At 34.4% G+C, this 25,268-nt stretch overlaps 1 protein-coding gene across 2 annotated transcripts in view; it reads left to right on the top strand.

Annotated features, from left to right (window-relative positions):
* Positions 1-22,866, top strand: part of LOC114348826 (inorganic pyrophosphatase) — a 39,854-nt gene extending 16,988 nt beyond the window's left edge. Inside the window, exons 4-8 of one of the 2 annotated variants that reach the window (XM_028299308.2) lie at positions 11,806-12,023; positions 13,288-13,346; positions 13,443-13,552; positions 17,228-17,282; positions 22,737-22,866. In XM_028299308.2, the coding sequence (XP_028155109.2) occupies positions 11,806-12,023; positions 13,288-13,346; positions 13,443-13,552; positions 17,228-17,274 (434 nt within the window). In that variant the 3' untranslated portion in view covers positions 17,275-17,282; positions 22,737-22,866. The remainder of the gene's footprint in view (positions 1-11,805; positions 12,024-13,287; positions 13,347-13,442; positions 13,553-17,227; positions 17,283-22,736) is intronic. The other variant, XM_028299311.2, reaches the window with a different exon arrangement.
* The last annotated feature ends 2,402 nt before the right edge of the window (positions 22,867-25,268 follow it).

The raw sequence follows: 25,268 nt of genomic DNA, 5'->3' as shown, positions 1-25,268 counted from the left end.
TTTTAAACCTTTTTCCTCCAGAGCTTGTCTCCACTGTTCCAGTTTTTGTTCTAAGTCTCTTTCACTATTTCCTACTAACACGACATCATCAGCATACATTAAGCACCATGGAATGTTACCCTGTAGTTTCGCTGTTATCTGGTCCAAAACTAATGAGAATAAATACGGACTAAGCACAGAGCCTTGGTGCAATCCTACTTTCACATGAAATTTATCAGTCTCTCCCACACCTGTCCTAACACTAGTCGTTACTCCCTCATACATATCCCTCACAATCTTTACATATTCACCAGGGACTCCTTTCTTATTGAGTGCCCACCACAGAATCTCTCGAGGAACTCTATCATATGCTTTCTCAAGATCAATGAATACCATATGAGCGTTTGTTTCTTTACTCCTGTATTTTTCCATCAACTGCCTTATAATGAAAATTGCATCTGTTGTTGATCTACCCTGCATAAAGCCAAATTGATTCTCGGATATTTCGGTCTCTTCACGTATCCGTCTGTCAATTACTCTTTCCCATATTTTCATGGTGTGGCTAAGCAGTTTTATAGCCCTGTAGTTTGTACATTGTTGTATATCTCCCTTGTTTTTGTAAACAGGTACCAGTATACTGCTTCTCCATTCGTCTGGCATTTGTCCGACTTCCATAATTCTATTAAATAGACCTGCTAGCCACCTTGTTCCTGTCTCTCCCAATGCTCTCCATACTTCCCCAGGAATATCATCTGGTCCTACCGCTTTTCCTTTCTTTATTTTTTGAAGCGCTTGAGCCACTTCCTCGTTGGTTATTTTGGTGACCATTGCTGCTACTGTCTCCGTTGACTCTACAGGCTGTCTGTCAAATTCTTCATTTAATAAGCTGTCAAAGTACTTTCTCCATCTCTTTTTGACTTCCCTTTCGTGAACTAGTATTTTATTATTTTCATCTCGGATACATCTAATCTGATTAAAATCTTTTGCTTTCCTTGCTCTCTGTTTGGCTATTTTATATATCTTCGTTTCGCCTTCCCTGGTATCAAGTTGATCATATAGGTTTGAATACGCTTCTGCTTTGGCTTTTGCTACTGCTACTTTCGCTTCCTTTTTCGCCACCATATAGTTTTGAAGATCTGTGTCGGATCTGGTTTCTTGCCACTTTTTATATAATTTTCTCTTCTCTTTTATTTTTCCTTGTACTTCGTTTGACCACCACCAAGTCTCTTTATCCTCGAACTTTTTTCCTGACGTTTTCCCAAGTATTTCAATAGCAGTCTCTCTAATACTACTGGCCATTTTTCTCCAAATTGTATTAGGGCTTCCTTTCATGTTCCAACATATTTTTTCTACTATTCTTCTCCTGAATAGACCTTCTTTCTCATCTTTCAGCAGCCACCATTTGATTTTTTGTGGTCCTCTCCGATATTTTTGTTTAGTTTCGCTTTTTACTTCGATGTCCAGAACAAGCAGCTTATGTTGTTGGCTTACTGTCTCACTCACTATTACCTTGCAGTCCTTGCATTCACGTATGTCTTCTTTCCTTATCATGAAGTAGTCTATTTGGGATTGATGTTGTCCACTTTTGTAGGTAATAAGTTGAGTTTCTCTTTTTATAAAGAATGTGTTAACAATCGCCATATCCAATGCTGTTGCTAATTCAAGCATGTCATCTCCAGCTTCATTTCTAGTTCCAAAGCCTAATCCCCCATGTATTGTTTCATATCCTGTCTTGGTTTGGCCCACATGTGCATTGAAATCACCTCCTATTATAACTTTCTCCTCTGCTGGAATATCACTCAGTACGTCTCCTAATTGATCATAGAAAGCTCTTCTTTCATTCTCACCCAGACCTGTTTGGGGAGCATACACACAAACAACATTCAATACCTCTTTATCAATTACAAATTTCACTGACATCATTCTATCACTCGTTCTTACAACTTCTACTACGTTACCTTTCATTTCACTATCAGCAATTATACCAACTCCATTTCTAGTGTTACTACTCCCTACATACCACAATTTGTATCCTTCACCTAGTTCTTTCGCCCTTTGTCCTTTCCACCTAGTTTCTTGAATACAAGCAATTTGAACTCTTCTTCGTTTGAGCGCATCCACTAACTCCAGACTCTTACCTGTAAGACTACCAAGATTCCAAGACCCTATCCTTATTTTTCTAACCTGCAATGGTGTTCCCCCTGAGATAGTCCTCACCCGGAGATCCGAACGGAGGCTCATTTTACTTCCGGAACATTTTACCTCAGGAGATGCCATCATTTCAGTATAAGTTTTTACTGCGTTTGGAGAAGGTCTTTTCATTATTATGGCCTGAAAAGATTTTTGGATATTTGATGCCTGAATGCCTTTTCTATCAGCACCATACCCTGCCCTGCACGTTTAGCCAATACACCACCAATGCAACCAAAGTGCAGTATTACCCCACACCCGCCTGCATTTTTCTGTATAGGCCAGGATCCCTACTGTAAGGACTGCCCTATAAGCCAATGTATTGTTGCCCGTATCCCGCCGCTAGGAGGCACGTACTTTGGTTATTTCGGGATACAGGTTGTAGAAAATAGTTATTTATGATATAAGTGTTAAAAGTACACGTTTAAGGCACGCATGTGAAAGTTTGCAGAATGAGCGATATCGAGTTCTGCAATTCACATGAGTGCCTTAAAAATGTACTTTTTAACACGCATATCATACAATATTTTTTCTACAAACGTAATTACAGGACAATATCTACAAAAACTTTTACTTAAACGTGACTGACATTCCATTTTTATATTTTTTTGACATTACATCAAAATTGTCTATACGGTCAATACGAACTGCAGTGCCTTAAAAATATTTTAAAGCACTAGTGCCTTAAAGTAGCATTTTTAACGCTCGTATGGAGTGCTAAAAATTGAATTTTTAACTCGGTTGTATAAAATAGTTATTTATGATATAAGTGTTAAAAGTACACGTTTAAGGCACGCATGTGAAAGTTTGCAGAATGAGCGATATCGAGTTCTGCAATTCACATGAGTGCCTTAAAAATGTACTTTTTAACACGCATATCATACAATATTTTTTCTACAAACTAATTACAGGACAATATCTACAAAAACTTTTACTTGAACTTGACTGACATTCCATTTTTATATTTTTTTGACATTACATCAAAATTGTCTATACGGTCAATACGAACTGCAGTGCCTTAAAAATATTTTAAAGCACTAGTGCCTTAAAGTAGCATTTTTAACGCTCGTATGGAGTGCTAAAAATTGCATTTTTAACACGGTTGTAGAAAAATTATTTTAAATTTATAATTATTTTATATATCGCTTAAATTGTAATCATAGGCATTAAATAAGAATATCTTGTGTATTTGGTAATATCTACTGTCTACTTAAATAATGTAAAAATAAGAGTTTATCAACTAAATTCTTTTACGCTTGAAGTAATGTTAAGGTCATCCCAAGTAAACAAAAACAGATTAGCCAGCCTGCAATAGTCCTTATTAACTTAATAACTTTTTTTATTAGCGTTGTTCAATAAAGTGTGATATTTTAAAACCAATGAAGTATAAATAAACATTATATTGAAAAATTTGATTTTTCGTGTCAGTTTTCACTTGCTACATTTTTAATATTTACATGGAATAAATGGTGAAAAGTACTTGTCTGATAAAATCTCAGAATTTTTAGCTGTGTCACTGTTTAGTCCATTACAATAAATAGGAGTTACCTTAGTACAACCAACAAAGTCATGTTTCTCTCTGGTAATTCCTAAAGACTCAATTCAGTTAGACTCAACTCTAAAAGCAAAACAACTAATCCACTATAACTTTGTCAAACGCCTTAGAAAAATCCGTATAGATCTCGTGTATTTCCTTCAATTCATTAAGACGCTTGATTCACATATGTAAGAAGATTCAACTCAGTTAACTTATTAATTTAAAAACCAAATGGTTTCTCAATTATGGTCTCTTTTATACAGTGCATTCATATAGTGTGGAAACGGTCTATTATCTCATGACTTAATTATTTTCAGAGTTAAAGCTCTGACAGGTCGATTTTTATTTTTAAATTATGATTTTTTGACGTATAGTACATAATAGTGACGTCATCGATTTGGGCGTAATGACGTCATCGATGATTTTTTTAAATGGGAATAGGGGTCGTGTGGTAGCTCATTTTAAAGGTGATTTAATTCTCTATTCAGTAATATAAACATAAACATCATTATTTATACAGGGTAACCAAAAAATAATTTCTGAATTAAAATAATTGACGCAAAAAGAAGAATGTATGTAATTTATTTAACTCAAAATACATTTTACTGATGCACTAATGCCACATAATATACAATGTTGTAACAAAACGATCCCTTCTACGCCGTCTATGTAGGGAACGCGTCGGTAAGACGCGTACCATAGGATAAGACTTTCCGGGAACCAACGGTTTTTAGGTAGCACAATGCATCGATGGAAACGGATGTATTTACCTGAGAAAGATACAAAAGACCTTTCTCAGTTTGCTGTTTTTATTTTAGTTAGTTAGCATTGAGATCTTGTAACGTATAGACGAAAATACACCTTTTGTTCGATTATCGTGATTTTCTTATAATCAACCCTACAACCTGAGATCATTACCCTAAGTAATCTTCACATTGTCGCCCAACTCGTGGCTTGGGGATTTCGCGATAAATCGTATATTTCGGTAGTTTGAATGAAAAAGCGTGCTTCAGCATATTTGGACACTCTTTCGCGTGAAAAGTGAGTTTCGATAACTTAATCGGACTATTTTCACTGTTATAACCTCGCTAACTCCAGTTAAAATAATATTAAGTGCTTCGCTGGTTAAATAAATAATCAAGTGGACTTTTGTTTGTTAATAAATAACAAAGTGATTCGTTTTAGTTATTCAGACACTTCTGTGTATTTTTATTATGTATTAAACGATTGATTGCTTTCGGTTACGTGTAAAAACCTTGTGTTTTGTGAAACTCGGAAGTGAATTAGTGCTAGAGCTGTTCCAAGAATTGTACAGGTGGTATGCAGAAAGCTGTTGGAGGTATCCCTTATCCAAGCGTGGACACAGGAGAGCTATTTACTGGCAAGTACATTCCAATTTTGCATGACCAATCATTTTTACAATTTGCGTTCCACGCAAAACATTGAACATTCGAGTACCATAAAAATTATTTCTAAGTCGGACTCTATTTCAAATAGATCGGTGGCAACAAACATTAACGACATGGCTCAAAACGTAGTATTGACAAACGAACAATTTAAAGAGCTGTTATCGAAATTAGCGGTACAGAGTGCTCCCGTTTCGCCGGCGTCGGTTCAAAGTGGCAACCTATCGAAATGCCATTCGCGTTTTGATGGACACAAAGACACCGACGTTAATGCTTTCATCAGCGCTGTCGAAATTTATAAAGATTGCGCATTAGTGTCGGACGAGAATGCTTTTCGGGGAATCGGTATGCTTTTCGATAATTTCGCGGCAAAATGGTATCAAGGCGTCAAAGACACTATTAAGACATGGGAGGAACTTCTTAGTCTGCTTAGAGTTACGTTCGGTCCTAAAAAACCTGCTTATCGCGTGTACCGCGAGTTATTTGCCGAGGAGCAAAACGAAAAAACAACAGTAGATGTCTTTGTTTGTCGTTGTAGGGCGGTTCTGGCACAACTAGACCCAGGCAGCCTTACAGAAGAGATCCAGTTGGATATGGTGTACGGACTATTAAACAAGGGGATTCGAGAGAAGATTTCGAGGGATTCCGTTTCCACTTTTACCGCGCTGCTTACGGCGGCACGAAAGGTCGAAGATGTGTTTGAGAAACCTTGTTCTGACGATAACAAAACTCCAAACAATCGACAAACTTACGAAAAACGTCCGCGATGTGGATTTTGTCGCGTTCCGGGTCATTCTAAGGACGAGTGTCGAAAGTTACGTGATAAACAATCTAAAGACACACCGACAATTCCGAAAGAAACCGCGAGTTCTTCGCGTACGATTAGTGCTACCGTCGGAGCATCCACTTCGAACTCGTCGCGAAATAGTGTAAACAACCCGTTATCATGTTACGGATGCGGGAAACCGGGTTTTATCAGAGCAAACTGCCCAGTTTGTAGTCATACAGTAACATCTTCGCTAGATTTCTCTTCCTTAGACACGTTTATTTCACCTCAACCCAGACCTGTTCTACGTATTAATATATTAGGTCATGAGGGCCAAGGGTTAATAGATACAGGTGCTAAACAAAGTATAGCTGGTACAACGTTGTACAACCTTTTAGAAAACAAAGGACAAAGTTTTAAGCCCGAGCAAATTTCTGTAAAATTCGCTGATGGTGTTGGGAGAACAGAACTAGTGTTGACAACTTTAGTCGATGTACACATAAGAGGTAAAACGGTGCCTACAAAGTTTATAATTTTTCCTGATGCACCTAATAAAACTCTGCTAGGTATCGATTTTTTGATAAATGCACAAATCGCTCTAGATTTTCACAATAAAGAATGGTATTTTGCAAATGACAGCACACGACAGCAGTTGCTTTTTGAAGATACAGGTACAGAATGTATTGAAATTCATTTTTGTGAAAACTTGAGACCAGATGAAGGAACGATGCTAGCGGATTATGAACGCAATCGACTGGATGAATTTTTAGAAGGTAGGAAGGATACTTTCAGAATGGGGGGAGAGCCTACAGCCTACGCTGAGCATCGCATTAACACAGGAAATAATGCACCCATCGCACTGCCACCATATCGGATGTCACCTGCAAAGAGAGAGGTATTGAAAACCGAGCTAGATAAACTCCTGGAGGAGGGCATCATCGAAGAATGCGAAAGTGCGTGGGCCGCGCCGGTAGTATTAGTACCGAAAAAGGATGGCGGTACGAGACTTTGCGTTGACTATCAACGTTTAAACGCCGTAACTACTAGTGACTCGTATCCGTTACCGCGTATGGACGATTTACTACACGCCGCGAAACGAACATTTTACATGTCTACGATAGACTTACGATCGGGGTATCATCAAGTCAACGTCGCGGAAGCGGACCGTGATAAGACTGCGTTTGTGTCACCGTTCGGGACTTTCCGATACTTACGGATGCCTTTTGGTCTCAAGGGAGCCCCAATGACTTTTCAAAGACTCATGGACCGTTTTCGTCGTGGTCTTAGTAACGTAGTGGTTTTAGGTTATTTAGACGATATCATCGTACTATCCAGCTCTTTTGATGAACATTTAAACGATCTAAAGTTAGTGTTCGATAGACTAGACCAATTTAACCTTCGGGCAAATCGGAAAAAGTGCGTGTTTGCTCGCGAAAAAGTAAAATACTTGGGACATTTGATCACTCAGCAAGGAATTTCGGTCGATCCGGATAAAACCGCTGCTATATCGGAACGGTTACCGCCGAGAAACGTTAAGGAAGTGCAATCTTTCCTTCAGACGGCTAGTTGGTTCCGCCGGTTTATAAATAATTTTGCGGACATATCCAGACCCTTGAGTGACTTAACCAGGAAAAATAAGCCATGGAAGTGGACGGAACTGGAACAGAACTCATTCGAAACACTTAAGAAGTTACTGATTACCGCTCCAATTTTACGGCAAGCAGATGAAAACCAACCGTATATCATTCGTACTGATGCCAGTGGTTACGCGTTAGGAGCAGTGTTGCTACAAGGAGATATCGATGACGAGCATCCCGTGGAATACGCTAGCAGACTTCTTACCGCTGCCGAGCGCAACTATTCTACTTCGGAAAGAGAAGCTTTAGCTGTTGTATGGGCCTTAGAAAAGTTCAGAGGTTATATTGAAGGTACGAAGATAACGCTGCAGACTGATCGCCAACCCTTAAGGTGGCTGCTAAGCCTGAAAGCTCCCACAGGAAGGTTGGCAAGATGGTCACTATTGGTCCAAGGTTATAACTTAACCATCGATTATCTGCCAGGTAAACGTAACATGGTAGCCGATACACTTTCCAGACCGCCATGTGAACACAATGATGTACTGTCTTGCGAGATATGTGAAGTGCAAATTGACTTGCCTCATCGATCGGCATATGAGACCAGGGTGGAACAATTGAAAGACCCAGATGTCGCCAAAATAATTCAATCATTCGAAGACCCAAATTCGAATGAATATGTAAAATGGACAGATCGTGGATACTTGCTTACACAAGGAGTACTCTACCGTTATTCATCGGAAGAAGACGAAGAAGAGGCTCAGTTAGTAGTACCCACACACGAGCGTGAAGCCATTATGAGAGAATATCATGATGCACCGACGGCTGGTCATTATGGTATCGAACGTACGTTGAGAAGAATTGCTCAAAAATTCTTTTTTCCAGGCATGCGTCGTTTTATTGCTGAATACATTGATAAATGCCAAGATTGTCAAAGATATAAGGCCTCTAATCAGAAACCAGGTGGACTATTACAAACCCCTGTGTATGCGCAACGCTTCGAGACACTTGCCATCGACTTATTTGGACCGTTACCTGAAGGATCGAAAGGTGAACGTTGGATTCTCATAGTTGAAGACTCCTGTACTAAGTGGGTGGAGTTATTTGCCTTAACTCAAGCAACTGCACAAGAATGCGCTATGAAGCTTATTGACGAGGTATTCTTACGATTTGGCCTACCGAGAAGGATTATCAGTGATAATGGTGTGCAATTCGTGTCTGACGTGATGCAACAAGTTTGCTATGTGTTGCAAATCAAAGAGACCTTTACTCCACTCTATCACCCTTCTGCTAATATGGTAGAGCGCAAGAATAGAGATTTGAAGCCGAGACTTGCTATGCTTGTAGGAACGGAGCATAACATTTGGCCTGAGAAGTTGCCAATGGTTAGATTTGCCATGAACTCAGTATGGAGCGAGTCTACAGGACAAACCGCTGCTTACTTAACTTTTGGACGTGAGCTGCGAACTCTAGACCAAGTTAATCGAGATATTCGCCAAGTTGTAGAAACTGAGAATTTTATACCTCAAATATCTCCATACTTAAAACGCATGACTGAAACATGGCATGAATCGAAGATTAAGCATGACAACGCCCAAGATAGGCAAAAGAAATATGCTGATCGACGCCTGAAGGAACCCAGTCCATTCAAAGAGGGAGATTTAGTGTGGGCCAATACAACTGCTCCTAGTAATAGGTCGAAAGGACAGACGGCTAAATTCTACCCGAAGAGAGATGGACCCTATAGGATCAAGCGAGTGGTATCGCCTGTAAGTTATGAGCTTTGTGGAGTGGACACCCCTACTGCCCTCGGTGTGTTCCACGTATCGGCGCTTACACCTGCGAAGCTCAATGACTCTGAAGTTCCAACCCCTGTAGTGCCAAAACGAAGACGAGGACGTCCCAGGAAGAAAACTACATCTTCTGCTGGCCTCTCCTCTAACGATATCGATGCCAGGGGGGGAGACTGTAACAAAACGATCCCTTCTACGCCGTCTATGTAGGGAACGCGTCGGTAAGACGCGTACCATAGGATAAGACTTTCCGGGAACCAACGGTTTTTAGGTAGCACAATGCATCGATGGAAACGGATGTATTTACCTGAGAAAGATACAAAAGACCTTTCTCAGTTTGCTGTTTTTATTTTAGTTAGTTAGCATTGAGATCTTGTAACGTATAGACGAAAATACACCTTTTGTTCGATTATCGTGATTTTCTTATAATCAACCCTACAACCTGAGATCATTACCCTAAGTAATCTTCACAATGTTTATTTCATAAATAAACATTGCTTTTCGCTTAAAGTAAATGTCAAACAGCCACACACCTGCCTTTTGGCCGTTTGAACAATTAATTTAAGCGAAAAGCAATGTTTATTTGTTAAATAAACATTTTTTTTCTCTTTTCTGACAGCAGTAAAATGTATTTTGAGTTAAATAAATTACATTATTCTTTTTTTTTTTGTGGCAATTAATTTAATTCAAAAATTTTTTTGGCCACCCGGTATAAATTATGATGTTAATGTTTATATTACTGAATAGATGAGCCACATGATGTCATCACGCCCAAATCGATGACGTCACTATTATGGGATATACGTCAAGAAATCATAATCTATGTAAATAAAAATGAATGTTTGTATGTATGTATGTACCTTATAGACTCGCATACTATGCATTTCATCATATGATGACCTTAATCAAAGTTGTTGTACATGAACCCGGGAAGGTTTCTGAGTTGGTACGAGTAACCGAAGTGAAACAATTATTTTTTATTTTTTTGGACAAACTTTTCTTTTTTAATTTTATTTGATGTAGAACCAAAAGATACATACAATCCTAAATTTTCACTTTTTTTAATTCAACCGTTATTTTTTAATAGCCATTTAAATATTTAACATATTATAAAATTTTCCGGTCGCAGTGTTTGTTGCCATACTCCTCCGAAACGACTTGACCGATTTTTATAAAATTTGGCAGATATATTCGAGCTGACTCGGAGTAGGTTGTTATCTATATTTCATACCCGTACATTATAAGGGGGTTGCGTATGACGTCATAACTCTCACAATAATGATGTGAAAAATATGAAATTAAGTAGGTATACTCCTTGCTGAATTCCGAACAGAACCGTACTAAAATTTTTTCTCTAGCGCAATCGGTGTCCGAAATACAATATCTTAAGCCGTAGAAATATTCTGGGGACAGAAGAAGAACGAGCAACAAATTGCATCGAAGAAAAGTGCAACTGTTTAACTTTTGGACTTAAATTGGGCAAAATATGAATTTTTTAATTTTTCGAAATTTTCAAAAAATATCTCTGAACCGAATTTTTCTGACAAACGGCAATCAGGAGAAAAGTTTTGAGCACATGAAAAGAACAAGCAACAAATTATAAAATTTTATTTAATTTTAATTAATTTTGTTTAGTTTTATTTAATTTTATTTAATTTAAGTATTTTATTTATTTTCGTTTATTTTATTTCATTTTATTAAATTTTATTTATTTGTATTAGATTCTATTTACTTTTATTTAATTTACTTTTTTTTATTTATTTATTATTTTTATTAAATTTTATTTCATTTTATTTAATGATATTTAATTTTAATTTAATTTTATTTTGATTAATCAATACCTATATAGTTGGACAACTCCGAACCCAATTATAAATACATGGTTGCTTTGAATGTAGATACAATGAAGCTGTTATATTCATTATAAGATAAACACATTTAAGATTGTAACTGTTGCACTACAAACTTTATTTTGTTACTTCTAACTAAACTTTATTACTTCAAAAATCATGTGTAATTAATTAAAAGTAATAATAAAACCTCATTCACATCGAGCATTTTTTGTTTATTTATTACGAATTCCTTTTGTTTTTTTTTTAAGTTTATTGTATATAAAAGTTTGTTTTTATCTATTGAGGCAGTACGAAGTCTGCCGGGTCAGCTAGTTTAAAAATAAAAATCGACCTGTCAGAGCTTTAACTCTGAAAATAATTAAGTCACGAGTCATGAGATAATAGACTGTTTCCACACGTTGAATGCACTGTATAATGAAACCATGTGTTTCGTAATACCCTCAAAAAGCATCCTAATGTAACTAAGATTATATACCGGTCTACATTTAAGTACATTAACTCTGTTACCAGTCTTATACATTGGTCTCAAGTAACTGATCTTTGAAGAATCTGGAAAAACACCTGATTTAAAAGACTCGTTAAAATTTTGTTATCAAACATCTATTGAGTCCTGCTTATATTGATTTTGTCACTGAATAGTGCCACTGTTTTTCCTTACTTTCAACTATTTTTTGTAAACAACAATTTATACATAATTAATTTTTTAGGTGAAACTGATTGGAAACTCATTGCCATTGATGTAAACGATCCATTGGCAGATCAAATCAATGATATTCCAGACGTAGAAAAACATTTCCCAGGTCTTCTGAAGGCTTCTGTGGAATGGTTCAAAATATACAAGATTCCAGATGGCAAGCCAGAAAATCAATTTGCATTTAACGGAGAAGCTAAACCAGCTGCATTTGCGCTTAAGATTGTAGATGAGGTAAAACTACATATTTTTACAGATTTATAGTTAGTAATGATAAAATTTTAAAATCTGAAGAGTATGTTACAACATAGAACAGTGAGCAGTGGAGAATGTTTAAAAAAGCTTCTTCAATAGCGATCAATTGAAGCTATTTGTGTTTTTACAACAATCTTCCTATCTACTGCGATATCGTCAAATTCTTCTTGGTCTTATTTTTATTATCCACAAGTAAAAGTAATATAATTTAGTCAGGTTAACAAAGAGTTGCAAAAGATTTTGATCAAATATCTATTGATATTTAGTATTATGTACAGGGTTATTCACTTTGACCCCCCTGTAAACTGCTTTATTTACAGAATTAGAAAAAAATGTAAAATACAAAAGTTATTCGATTTTTAAATTATGATTTTTTATATATCGTACTAGTGACGTCATCCATCTGGACATGATGACGTAATCGACTATTTTTTTAAATGAGAATAGGGGTCGTGTGCTAGCTCATTTGAAAGGTTACTCGATTTCCTATTCAGTAATATAAACATTAACATGATTATTTATACAGGGTGTCCAAAATATTTTTTTTATTTAAATTAATTGAAACAAAAAGAAGAATTTAATTAATTCAGAATACATTCTACTGCTGCCAGAAAACAGAAATTAATGTTTATTAAACAAATAAACATTACTTTTCACTTAAATTCAATGTTCAAGCCGCCACCCATCTGAATATTATCAGTTTGAACATTGAATTTAAGCAAAAAGCAATGTTTATTTGTGGAATAAACTTTTATTTTTGTTTTCTAACAGCAGTAAAAGATATTTTGAATTAAATAAATTACACACATTCTTCTTTTTGTGTCAATTAACTTAATTCAAAAACAATTTTTTGGACACCCTGTATAAATAATTTTCTTAATGTTTATATTACTGAATAGAGAATTGAATAACATTTCAAATGAGCTAGCACACGACCCCTATTCTCATTTAAAAAAATTGTCGATTACGTCATCACGCCCAGATGGATAACGTCACTAGAATGATATATGTATATGTCAAAATATCATAATTTAAAAATTGAATAACTTTTTATTTTACAGTTTTTTTCTCATTCCTTAAATGAAGCAGTTTACAGGGGGGTCAAAATATAGTGAATAGCCATGTACATGATATTTAGTATTACATGATAATACATTTAGTATTACATGATAATGAACTTCAGGTGTATAATTTTTACTATGACAATTTTCAAGAGAGAAAATTTATTTCTTTTTTCTTTTAGGTACATAAATTCTGGAAAGGCCTTGTTGCAAAAGAAGTCGACGCTAAAGGAATTTCATGGTAAGATATAGCTACAAAATAATCTTTAATTTCGTTTGAGAAATGTTCTATAATAGTAAGTTTTTGTGTTTAATAATTAATTCATTTAATTTGCAGTGTAAATACAACACTAGAAGGAAACTCGTTTAATATTAGCTACAATGACGCCAAAGAAGTTATTGAAAAGACTCCAGAATATGGCCCAGCACAACCTACTGACCCAATTGGTAAGTGACAAATTTTAAATAAACTTTTTTGATTATATTTGAATTGATGGCACTTAGAACACATATAGAAAGACTTTTACTGAATCAAACACCTATAAAACAGTTAGAAAAACACAAATATTTCCGAAGGATTGTTCACATTCAATGGGACTTGCCAAAAGAGATCAAATCCAGAATTAAGAAGTAAGATCAAGTTTAATCAAGATGAAGCATATATTTACTAACATGAAGTTTTCACTTCCCAGTTTTGCTGTATGATGTGGAAGCATGGACCATGACAGAACTAATTAAAAAATATCTGTGAAGAGGAGAAAGCTGGAATACCTTGGTCATCTGATAAGACAACAACAACAAATTTCTCCCCCAGCAACTTATCATTTAAGGAATTATGGATGGCACAGGAGGTTCAGGGAGAAGAATTTTAATTGACGGACAGAAATATTCATCAAGTGCAGAACAAGTAGTATTCAGGGCAGAGACTGTCCACTAACAAGAGGATCCCACAATATAATATGCATAACCAGAAGCTGAACGCAAAAAATACAAAAATACAAAAAGTACAAAATACAAAAATACAAAAAATACAGGAATAAAGACAACAACGCTCATATGGTATTCATTGATCTTGAGAAAGCATATGATAGAGTTCCTCGAGAGATTCTGTGGTGGGCACTCAATAAGAAAGGAGTCCCTGGTGAATATGTAAAGATTGTGAGAGATATGTATGAGGGAGTAACAACTAGTGTTAGGGCAGGTGTGGGAGAGACTGATAAATTTCAGGTGAAAGTAGGATTGCACCAAGGCTCGGTGCTTAGTCCTTATTTATTCTAATTAGTTTTGGACCAGATAACAGCGAAACTACAGGGTAGTATTCCATGGTACCTAATGTATGCTGATGATGTAGTGTTAGTAGGAAATAGTGAAAGAGACTTAGAACACAAACTGGAACAGTGGAGACAAGCTCTGGAGGAAAAAGGTTTAAAACTTAGTAGGACAAAAAACAGAGTATTTGGAATGTTCATTTAAAGATGGAGTTAATACAAATAAAATGGCATCTTTGGATGGTGAAATGATTGTGAAAAGCAATAGTTTTAAGTACCTAGGATCGGTATTACAGAGTAATGGAGATGCATGCAGTAGAATTAGGGCTGGATGGATGAAGTGGAAAGAAGCGAGTGGTGTGTTGTGTGACAGAAAAATTCCAATGAAGCTGAAGGGAAAATTCTATAAAACAGCCATAAGACCGGCTATGATGCACGGAACTGAATGTTGGGCAGCGAAAAAGAAAGAGGAACAACGAATGCATGTGGCGGAAATGAGAATGCTTAGATGGATGAGTGGAGTGGCAAAGAAGGACAAAATTAGAAATGAGTATATTAGGGGAAGTCTAGGTGTGGCACCAATTGATGCCAAAATGAGAGAGAATGCGCATAGGTTAAGATGGTTTGGTCATGTTCAACGGCGAGACGTTAATCACCCAATACGAAGAATAGCTGAAGTGCAGATTCCTGGAAGGAGTAGGAGAGGAAGACCAAAGAAGACCTGGGGGGAGACGATAAGGCAGGACATGTTGGTAAAGGGGATTAACATTGATATGACCCAAGATAGAATTGTGTGGAGAAATGCAATTAGGGAAGCCGACCCCGCATAGGGATAAGGCAAAGAGAATGATGATGAACCAGAAACTGAACGCAAGCTGCTCAAGATGGGAAACATGAAAAATATTACGAAAGACCTTTGTTCAGCATGGTCAAAGATAAAGAATAACACTAGTAACTTTTCGTAGGATTTTTCTTGTCAAAGAATTTTAGTTCGCAAATTCTAACTTTTCTGAATCTGAATTGGTCTTCTTGGATGATGCTTCTTTCTGCATGTTTGTATAATATGTAGATCAGTCTTTCCAATATTTTTCCTTCCAATAGAGGTTCTAGTAGATATATAGGCCTGTAGCTTTCTTGTCTTCATCTAATTTTCCTTGGTTTGAGTAATGGTAAATTTTTAAATGTTCTAGTTGTTTGGAAAGTATGTATTTTTCAGACAATATCTGTCACAGTTGTCTGTCTTGGTATTTCTTCCTTAAGGGCTTCTTCTCTTCTTCTTCTTCTGCGTAGGCGCAAAATTTCGCGCCAATGTGTTTTAAATTCATTCATTTTTTTTCGAATTATCATTCAAAAGAAACTTTTTGGTTATTCTAAGGTGCTTTCGGCCCTCGGTAATAACGTAATCTTTCATTCTGCGTCAAAAATACTTATTAGTTTTCTCAGGATTGGAAAAAAATGAATGCAGTCAAAACACATTGGCGCTAAATTTTGCGCCTACGCCGTTAACATGTTGACGGACAAAACGTCCATAGACGTCTAATTTCCATTGATGAAATGTGACACAACGTCTATAGACGACATTTTTAAAATAACGAGTTGTGACAAAAAATCGGTGTCAAAAAATGTCAATTTACATCTACAGATGCATATTTATGAAATGTGACACGACGTCCATGGTCGTCGTTCACATGTTTCCGGAAATGTTAAAAAACTCATTTTTCCATAAACTATAAGCGGTAAAAGAAATTCAACAATTTCCCTATTCTACTTTCCAAAATACATATAGTGTCACAACACTTGCCTATACATTTGACGCACTGTCCATCAATGTGGTAACAATTTTTCTGGACCTAAACTATTGTGACGTGATTTTGTCACCCGACTGTTTTCAGCTCCTTGCCTATTTATTATAATTTAACAAAAATGGTCTTGTTTACTGAATTTAATTTATGAATGCATTTAAAAGGGAGACCTTTTTAACAGGTATATTAACCTCGATATTTCTTTCTAGAACATGCTTATTTGATATTTATGTAAATAACCCTTCGATTGTTATTCTAGAATAAGATGAATTCTTCCGTAATAATTTTTCTTATTCTGGAACATTATAATAATGTATAAATAGGGGTCTTTGAAATTAGTAAGTTAGTTGTGAATTTGAATACTATTATCTTTTTCCAATGTAAATTCATTTCTGTCCTTTATCATTTCGTAATTGTGTTCAACCATTGGATGGTTAGTTCGTCTGACATTAATTGATTTGGTCAGTGCGTTTCTGCTAGTTGTTCTACAATTTCATCAGTTTTTCCTTGTTTCATGGTGTGTTCCTTCGATGTCCGTGATTGATGTCCTTTTTTTGTCTTGCTCTTCTTTTGATTTATTTGTATTCTATTCTTCTAGTTCTTTGGTAGGCTCTTCTTGTTTTGTTCTTTTCTTATCAGTTCTTTCAGTTCTTCTGGCACTAGTAGACCTTTGTTGTTGGTCTTTCCCCTTGATGTATTTTTGCACTATATTATAATTTCCATCTCCTTTATTTCCATTTTTGCTTCTTTCCATTCGTTCCTGGTTTGTGCTCTTAGCTGATTTCGAAGTGCTTTATCACTTCTTCCATTATCACTCCTTTGGTGATGAAGAGGGCTAACGTTAAATGGTTCATCCTTGGATTGGGACTGTAAATAAAAAAGCTGTTAATGTTACCAATCTTAATTCCTACATTTTTTGTTTGTACTGTGTTTAATACCTCCTTGTTCCATTCGAAAGTATTCGTGATATAGATTGTTACACCTCTGTGTTTACCGTGTTGTATACTTTTAAATACACAAACTCTCTTAATCTAATATACTGTTTGTTTCAGTTCATAAAATATACTTTGTTGAACGTTCATACCAAAGCAAGCTTTAATTTAGTAGGTTAGTTGAAAGAAAATATATCAAATAAAAATTATGTTTCTCCAAATAATTATACAGGGTGTTTCATTGGGAAACGGAAATACTTTAATGGTGAATAGAGGTCACCGAGCCGCTTCTAGATATACTACATTTTTTGCCCTACTGACTTTTATAACCTAGTTACAGGGTGTTTTATCGATTTTGCCCATTTCTTTCCTAAGCCATAACTTTAGAACCACCCTGTATATTTCTTTGATATTTGGTACACGTATGTCCCATTTAAAACCCAAACGACCAACATACTAACCATAAGAAAAATCCAGGTCCGGATTAACAAAAAATTATAAAGTAATTGTGACCTTAAAACAACACCCTGTATATTGAAATTTTTAAAATCTGTTTGCATATTTGAAAAGAGCACAAAAAAATAAGTTTAATGATTCGTTTCAACTTTTCGGCCAGACAATTTTATGACTTTAATTTTGAAATTATATTAAATTTTTTAAGAACTCGACATTAAAAAGCGGGTATTATTAACTTTTAGTTATAAATTATTAAAGTTAATGAATAAATACTCACTTTAAAAATAATCAATATTTATTTACCACATTGTAACGAGCTAATTACTAATCACAAGAAAAATCCAGGTCCGGATTAACAAAAAAAAATATAAAGAAATTGTGACCTTGAAACAACACCCTGTATATTGAAATTTTGAAAATTTGTTTGCGTATTTTAAAAGAGCATAATAACTGCGTTAAAAGGTGCATGTCAAATTTTGAAATCATATTGATTAATTCTGTTAAGTCCACAAGAAGCTGCCAGAAAAATGATGAATAATCCCTACTGTAATTAGAAAATCGATTCGAAATCTTTTAAAACGAGCAAGGAAATGCATTTTTTAATTTGAGCAACTGTTATAGTTCAAATATTTTTAATTTATGTTAAATTGTTGAATTGTTTAAACGAATTTTTTTATTACATAAGTTAAAATTCTTTACTAAATCATTAAAATATCCCGATTCTCGCAATTCTAATTTTTAATGATGTGCATATAGCTACAAATCCAGAGAACCCACGAAGCCAGCGTAGTAAATAAGCATTAAGTATTTAAGTATTGATTCATTAACATTAAATTGTTAAAAGGTAATAATACCTGGTTTTAATCTCGAGAGTTTTTTAAAATTTCAATATAATTTCAAAATTGATGTAATTAAATCAACGGCGAAAAAAAAAAATAAAATGAACCTTTAATCACAGTTTTTTATGCTCTTTTAAAATGCGCAGACAAATTTTCAAAATTTCAAATTTACAGGGTGTTGTTTCAAGGTCACAATTACTTTATATTTTTTTGTTAATCCGGACCTGAATTTTTCTTGTCATTAGTAATTGGGTCGTTCCAATGTGGTAAATAAGTATTGATTATTTTTAAAATGAGTATTTACTCATTAACTTTAATAATTTATAACTAAAAGTCAATAATACCTGCTTTTTTATGTGGGAGTTCTTAAAAAATTCAATATAATTTCAAAATTAAAGTCATAAAATTGTCTGGCCGAAAAATTCAAGCGAACCATTAAACTCACTTTTTTGTGCTCTTTTCAAATATGCAAACAGATTTTCAAAATTTAAATATACATGGTGTTGTTTTAAGGTCACAATTACTTTATATAATTTTTTGTTAATCCGGACCTGGATTTTTCTTATGATTAGTATGTCGGTCGTTTGGGTTTTGAATGAGACATATGTGTACCAAATATCAAAAAAATATACAGGGTGGTTCTAAAGTTATGGCTTAGGAAAGAAATGGGCAAAATCGATAAAACACCCTGTAACTCGGTTATAAAAGTCAGTAGGGCAAAAAATGTAGTATATCTAGAACCGGCTCGATGACCTCTATTCACCGTTAAAGTATTTCCGTTTCCCAATGAAACACCCTGTATAATTTACTATTTTAGTTGGGAATAAGCCACAATTTTAGTTTGAAATTAAGTTTATTGGACGTTTCGATTTCCACTCCGTAAATCGTGTTATCAAAATACTAAACATTAATTTTAATTAATTAATTCGTCTTTTACTTTTTTTTAACTGCTTTTAGGTCCATTCTCACTTCTGAAAGGATTATAAACCTGCAAAAATCAAGGGAATGTCACCGAAATTACTATTCCGCTGTCTCTCCAAAACGAAATTTTTAAACATCATGACGTGTTCTGAGGGACTAGAATCCTCAAATTGTTTTAGTGATAACAGCTTTAGCATGGTTCTGATTAATATTCGTTCTATCAGATACAAAACTGATGAATTGTTTTTGTTCCTAGAGGAATTAGGATTTCCCCCGGTAGTTGCGGTTACAGAGCACTGGCTTGAAGTCAACGAGCCTTTTTTGTAGAAAAATACACCACAATTGCTAGGTATGATCGTCCAAGCTAAGCTCATGGAGGCACCCTGATTCTTTCTACGAGCAATGATTTTTCTTGGGTAACAAAATATGACATTCTGTTAAGTGAAGAAGCCTTCTTTGAGTGTTCCTTATTTTACAATAAGAATCTCAATCTTTATATTATTTGCATTTATAGATCACCTGACTCTTCCGTGGAATTATTTTTTCAGAACCTGCTAAATTTGTTAGATGACCTACCCCATAAAAGTAGAAAAATTTTATGCGGGGACTTTAACATTGATTATGCTGCTGCTTATGCTAGACAAATATCCTTGATCAACATATTTGAATCGTATGGTCTAACAATGCACGTTGATTCTCCTACAAGGATTACAAAAACTTCATCTACCATAATTGATTATACTGTCTCAGATTTCTCACCCCTTGATGTCCACTCTACAATTATTAATGCTGGACTATCTGATCATGAAGCAGTTTATACGAAGTTTAATATCTTAAGCAAACCCTCCTCGAAAACCCGACGTTTAGGCAGGATTTTTTCTACCCGGAACTTCCTTAACTTCCAAAATGTATGCTTAACCCCTGAGTGGCGCTTTCCTGCTATGGACGCGGATAATAATTTCAGTGATTTTTTAGATAAGCTTGTCTGTATCTTCAATAAAGCATTTCTTTTAATTCCAATTAAGCCAAAACATCGCAAACCCTGGACTACTAAAGGTATCCGAATATCTTCCAAGAATATGCGTTCTCTACTCTACATCAAGAAATTTACTACCAACGTCTCTATCACTGAATATATCACCAAGTACAGGACAACCTATCTTAAACTTATAAAATCAGCTAAAATAGTCTACTACCAAAACCGTCTGGGAAGCTCTAAAAGTGTTGCAAAAGAAACTTGGTCCATAATAAACGATATTCGAAATAAATCCCACACTGCTCAAACATTTTCCCTTCCAGACCCTGAAAATCTAAATGAATACTTTGTTAATGTGAGTAAAAATATTACATCAACTATTTTGCCACAAAAAGATCCCATTTCCTATCTCCCTAGTTCAAGAAACGTCTCGAATTCATTCTTTATAAAACCAGTCGATAAATCTGAACTGATCCAAACAATCAATAGTATCAAAAGCAAATCTTCCTGTAGTCCTGATGGTCTATCGATAAAAAAATTTTCTAATCTCCCAGAAAATGTGTTGGAAGTCCTCATCTCACTGATTAATGATTCTTTTGAGAAAGGCAAATTTCCAGAGTGCCTTAAGACTGATATCATTATTCCTCTTCATAAGGGTGGTGAAAAATCTAATACCTGCAATTATAGACCTATTGCACTACTACCGGTACTCTCCAAAATTATTGAGAGACTCATAAAAGCCCGACTTATGTCCTTTCTCGTTGAAAACAACATTTTATCACAAAATCAATTCGGCTTTTTAAATAATAAATGCACCACTGATGCCATGTTTTCTGTACTACAAGCACTGAACAATAATCTTCACACTGCCACCGTTTTTTGTGACTACGCCAAAGCTTTTGATTGTGTAAATCACAACATTTTGATAAAAAAACTAAATTTCTACGGAATTCGAGGTATTTCTTTGAATTGGTTCCAATCTTACTTGGATGATAGGAGACATCTGGTTAGAGCAAATGATACAGACTCTAGTCTCAAAAACATTGTATGTGGGGTACCTCAAGGATCAGTATTGGGTCCTCTACTTTTCCTTATCTTTATTAATGACATCACTAGTTTAAAAATCGATGGAAAAATCTTTCTTTTTGCTGATGATACCAGTATCACTTGGAGCAACTCAAATATTGCAACTCTTCATGCTACTATAACTACTGATCTACTTACAATAAAAACCTGGTCTGACTCTAATTTACTCTCGTTTAACGTAGATAAAACAGTAGCATTATCTTATAAAGGAGCTCTTCAACCCTTACCTCTTAATAACAGCCAGATCAGTACCTTTGAATCTGTAAAATTTCTTGGCATTTTTTTAGACAGCAACCTTAAATGGTCCCTCCATATTAATTTGTTAAGGAAGAAACTATCTTCAGCTTGCTATGCTATAAGATCTGTTTCGAATGAAGTCAATTTAGCATCTTCCAAAATAACATATGGTTATGGTCTTCCTTTTTGGGGTTCTGGTACAGCTGCCCAATTCGATGTTATTTTTAAATTACAAAAAAGAGCAATAAGATATCTGTTTGGCCTCAGAAGAACAACACATTGCAGAAGTTACTTCAAAGATCACAGAATTTTAACCCTTCCATCTTTATATATTTTAGAAACTGTTTGCTTAATTCGTAAACATCTACATGTCTTTCCACCAAGACCTAATCATGACTACTTCACGAGAAATTGTTCCTTTGACGTCTATTTACCGACCCCGTCATCTGAGTTAGTAAAGAAATCTATATTATATTCCGCAATAAAACTTTACAACCATCTCCCTCTACAACTTAAATCTGCAGCATCTTTCCCCAAATTCCGTAAACTGACCAAAGCCTACCTATCCGAAAGACCATATTATGCAGTAGAAGATTTTCTTAATCAATAACTAAGAAATTACAGTAGCCTTTGCACAAGTAGTATTTTTATTGTGTATTATTTTTCATCTATATTTGGGTGTCATATGCAGCAGCTTAACTTTTAAACTTAATTACTAGGTAGACTATGCAATTTGCAATTTATTTAAATTTTGCAATTGATTAACTGTTTAACTTCATTATTATTATTATTTTAATTTCTACTGACGATTTATGTAATTTTGGTAAATTGAATTGTTATTGTTTTGTTTTCTTGACTTTTTGTAAGCTTTGTCGATAAAATTGTACAATTTTTCATGACAATAAAGCATATTTCTATTCTATTCTATTCTAATTACAAAATATTAATTAATGTTTTATATTTTGATAACGATTTCCGGAGTGGAAATCGAAACGTCCAAAAAACTTTTTCAATCTAAATTTGTAGCTTATTCCCAACTAAAATAGTAAATTGCGTAAGATGCCACAAGAAAATAGCTTCAGAACAATATTAAATAATTATCTTTTTGTTTCAGTCGACAAATGGCACTATATTCATCTAAAGTAAACAAATGGAACACAACTGAACAATGTTGCATTTAGGTTATGGATGGAGATAGGCACACAACTTTCCTATGTTTTATTAAATAAATAGATAAAAGAATATATTTGACAGTTTTTTTATTTTTTAATAATTTGTTAATAGGCATTTTATTTATTCCAATAATAATAATATTGGATGCAAGAAGCTCAAGATAGAAATAGGTGGAAATTTTTACGGGAGGCCTACGTTCAGCAGTGGACAAATATAGGCTAGTTGATGATGATTTTATTTATTCACATTATAATTAAAAGAACATTAAAGGGGTTGGACATCACTATATCAAAAATTCAACAAGTCCGAAATCAACAAATTGTTGACAAGTCTTGACGAGAATGGGCTTGTGTGAGAAACATACTTATTTAACAATAGTCTAGGGCGCATCTGTTTTGAGATGGACGTTGAGAGGTGACTCAAATTTTTTTGCAGAAATTGCTTAAAAATAAATCAAATACTAATATTTGAGTTATCCTCCCTCTCAAAAAGGTCCGGAACATTGTTTAAATAATCAAAATGTCAAAAATTAAAGGAAAAATTCTATTTTTTTCTTCGTTTTTTGATTATAACTTTAAAAGTATTCATTTCCGAGAAAAGTTGTACTAACATGAAAGTTGCATAATTAAATTTTCTACAATATAGAATTGGTTAAAAATTTTAAAAATAGTCACCCTAGTTGCGAAATAGCAATAATTGCGAAAAAAAAAACATACAAAAACAAGTATTCGCATTTTACGTTTTTCAACCATTTATGCTACACTTAGGACCTTCATATTTCACCCAGAAAAACTTTATGATACAGTAAAACAATACTGTAAATTTCATTAAGATCGGTTCAATATATTTTGCAATCCAGCTTTTGCAAAAAAATTCATTTTTTCAAAATGTTACAGGACTGAAAATAAAGCAGATAGCAAGTTGCAATTTTTTTTGCTTATAGAAGTGTACTGTACCTTTTATTTGCAATTTTCAAAATTAAAATCGATTAATTACCACGGCGTCAGAAAATTTTTGAAATAAACAATTTTTGGTGCTTCGCGCAGGACAGCGGTGTTCGATTCACACAAGTTGATTTCCACTTCCAATCTTTATCTAATATATTATTTTCTTGCTCTATATTTTGTTGTATTTTAATATTTTAATTCCACAAAAATCAAAGTAATTTTATTATTGTTTGTGAAATATTGTTTAAACAATTGCATATCTTTAAAAATAATTAACTTTTATTATTTAAGTTAAAATATATGAACAAAGAAAGTTTTTGCTAATAAAAGTGTTATTTCAAAGGATAGAGTATGTGTTTTTATTTTGCAATAAACAAATTTATTTATTTATATCGAAATGTAATAAAAATTAAAATGTATCAATCATTATCAAAGGTCATTGGAATGCCCAATCAGAGCAAACTATCCGCTGTCCTGCGCGTACCACCAATAATTAATGTTTATTTAAAAAATTTCCTGACGTCGTGGTGTTAATCGATTTTAATTTTGCAATATTGCAAATGAAATGTACAGTACACTTCTATACGCAAAAAAATTTTCAACGTGCTATCTGCTTTATTTTCAATCCTGTAACATTTTGAAAAAATGAATTTTTTTTACGAAAGCTGGATTGCAAAATCTATTGAACCGATCTTAATGAAATTTACAGTATTATTTTACTGTATCATAAAGTTTTTCAGGGAGAAATATGAAGGTCCTAAGTGTAGCACAAATGGTTGAAAAACGTAAAATGCGAATACTTGTTTTTGTATGTTTTTTCACAATTATTGCTATTTTGCAACAAGGGTGACTGTTTTTTAAATTTTTAACTAATACTATATTGTAGGAAATTTAATTACGCAACTTTTATGTCAGCACAACTTTTCTCGGAAATGAATACTTTTAAAGTTATAATAAAAAAACCAAGAAAAAAATCGAATTTTTCCTTAATTTTTTGACATTTTGATTACTTAAACAATGTTCCGGACCTTTTTGAGAGGGAGGATAACTCAAATATTATTACTTGATTTATTTTCAAGCAATTTCTGGCAAAAAATTTGAGTCACCTCTCAACGTCCAAATGTACTAATATTTTTACAGATGCGCCCTGGTCTACAATACGAATAACAAAAAAACCAATATCCTACGTCTCGAGGAGGGTCTTCAGAATTTGTCTTAAAATGGTGCGCCAGAAGAAATTGTGTAAAACGTAAATTTGTAAGGTAAGATGAAGAAGTCAATGATCACACACACAGATACGAGGTCTGGCTATTAAATAACAAGACTTCTTATGAAAAAGAGTTTTATTTTAAAAAGTATTCTACAAGCGAATGCTCTCCTTCAATATATTCCCCTTCCCTCGCCACACACCGTTCCATTCGTTTTTTCCATTGGTCAAAGCAATGCTGGAAGTCTTCTTTTGGTAGAGCTTTTAGGAGCTCCGCCGTTTTTCGCTTCACCTCTTCCATCGACTCGAACCGGTTTCC

This window comes from Diabrotica virgifera, chromosome 7, assembly GCF_917563875.1.
Source record: "Diabrotica virgifera virgifera chromosome 7, PGI_DIABVI_V3a".
NCBI lineage: Eukaryota > Metazoa > Arthropoda > Insecta > Coleoptera > Chrysomelidae > Diabrotica > Diabrotica virgifera.
The sequence above is the reverse complement of the archived record's forward strand: the minus strand, read 5'-3'. Positions and strand labels throughout refer to the sequence as shown.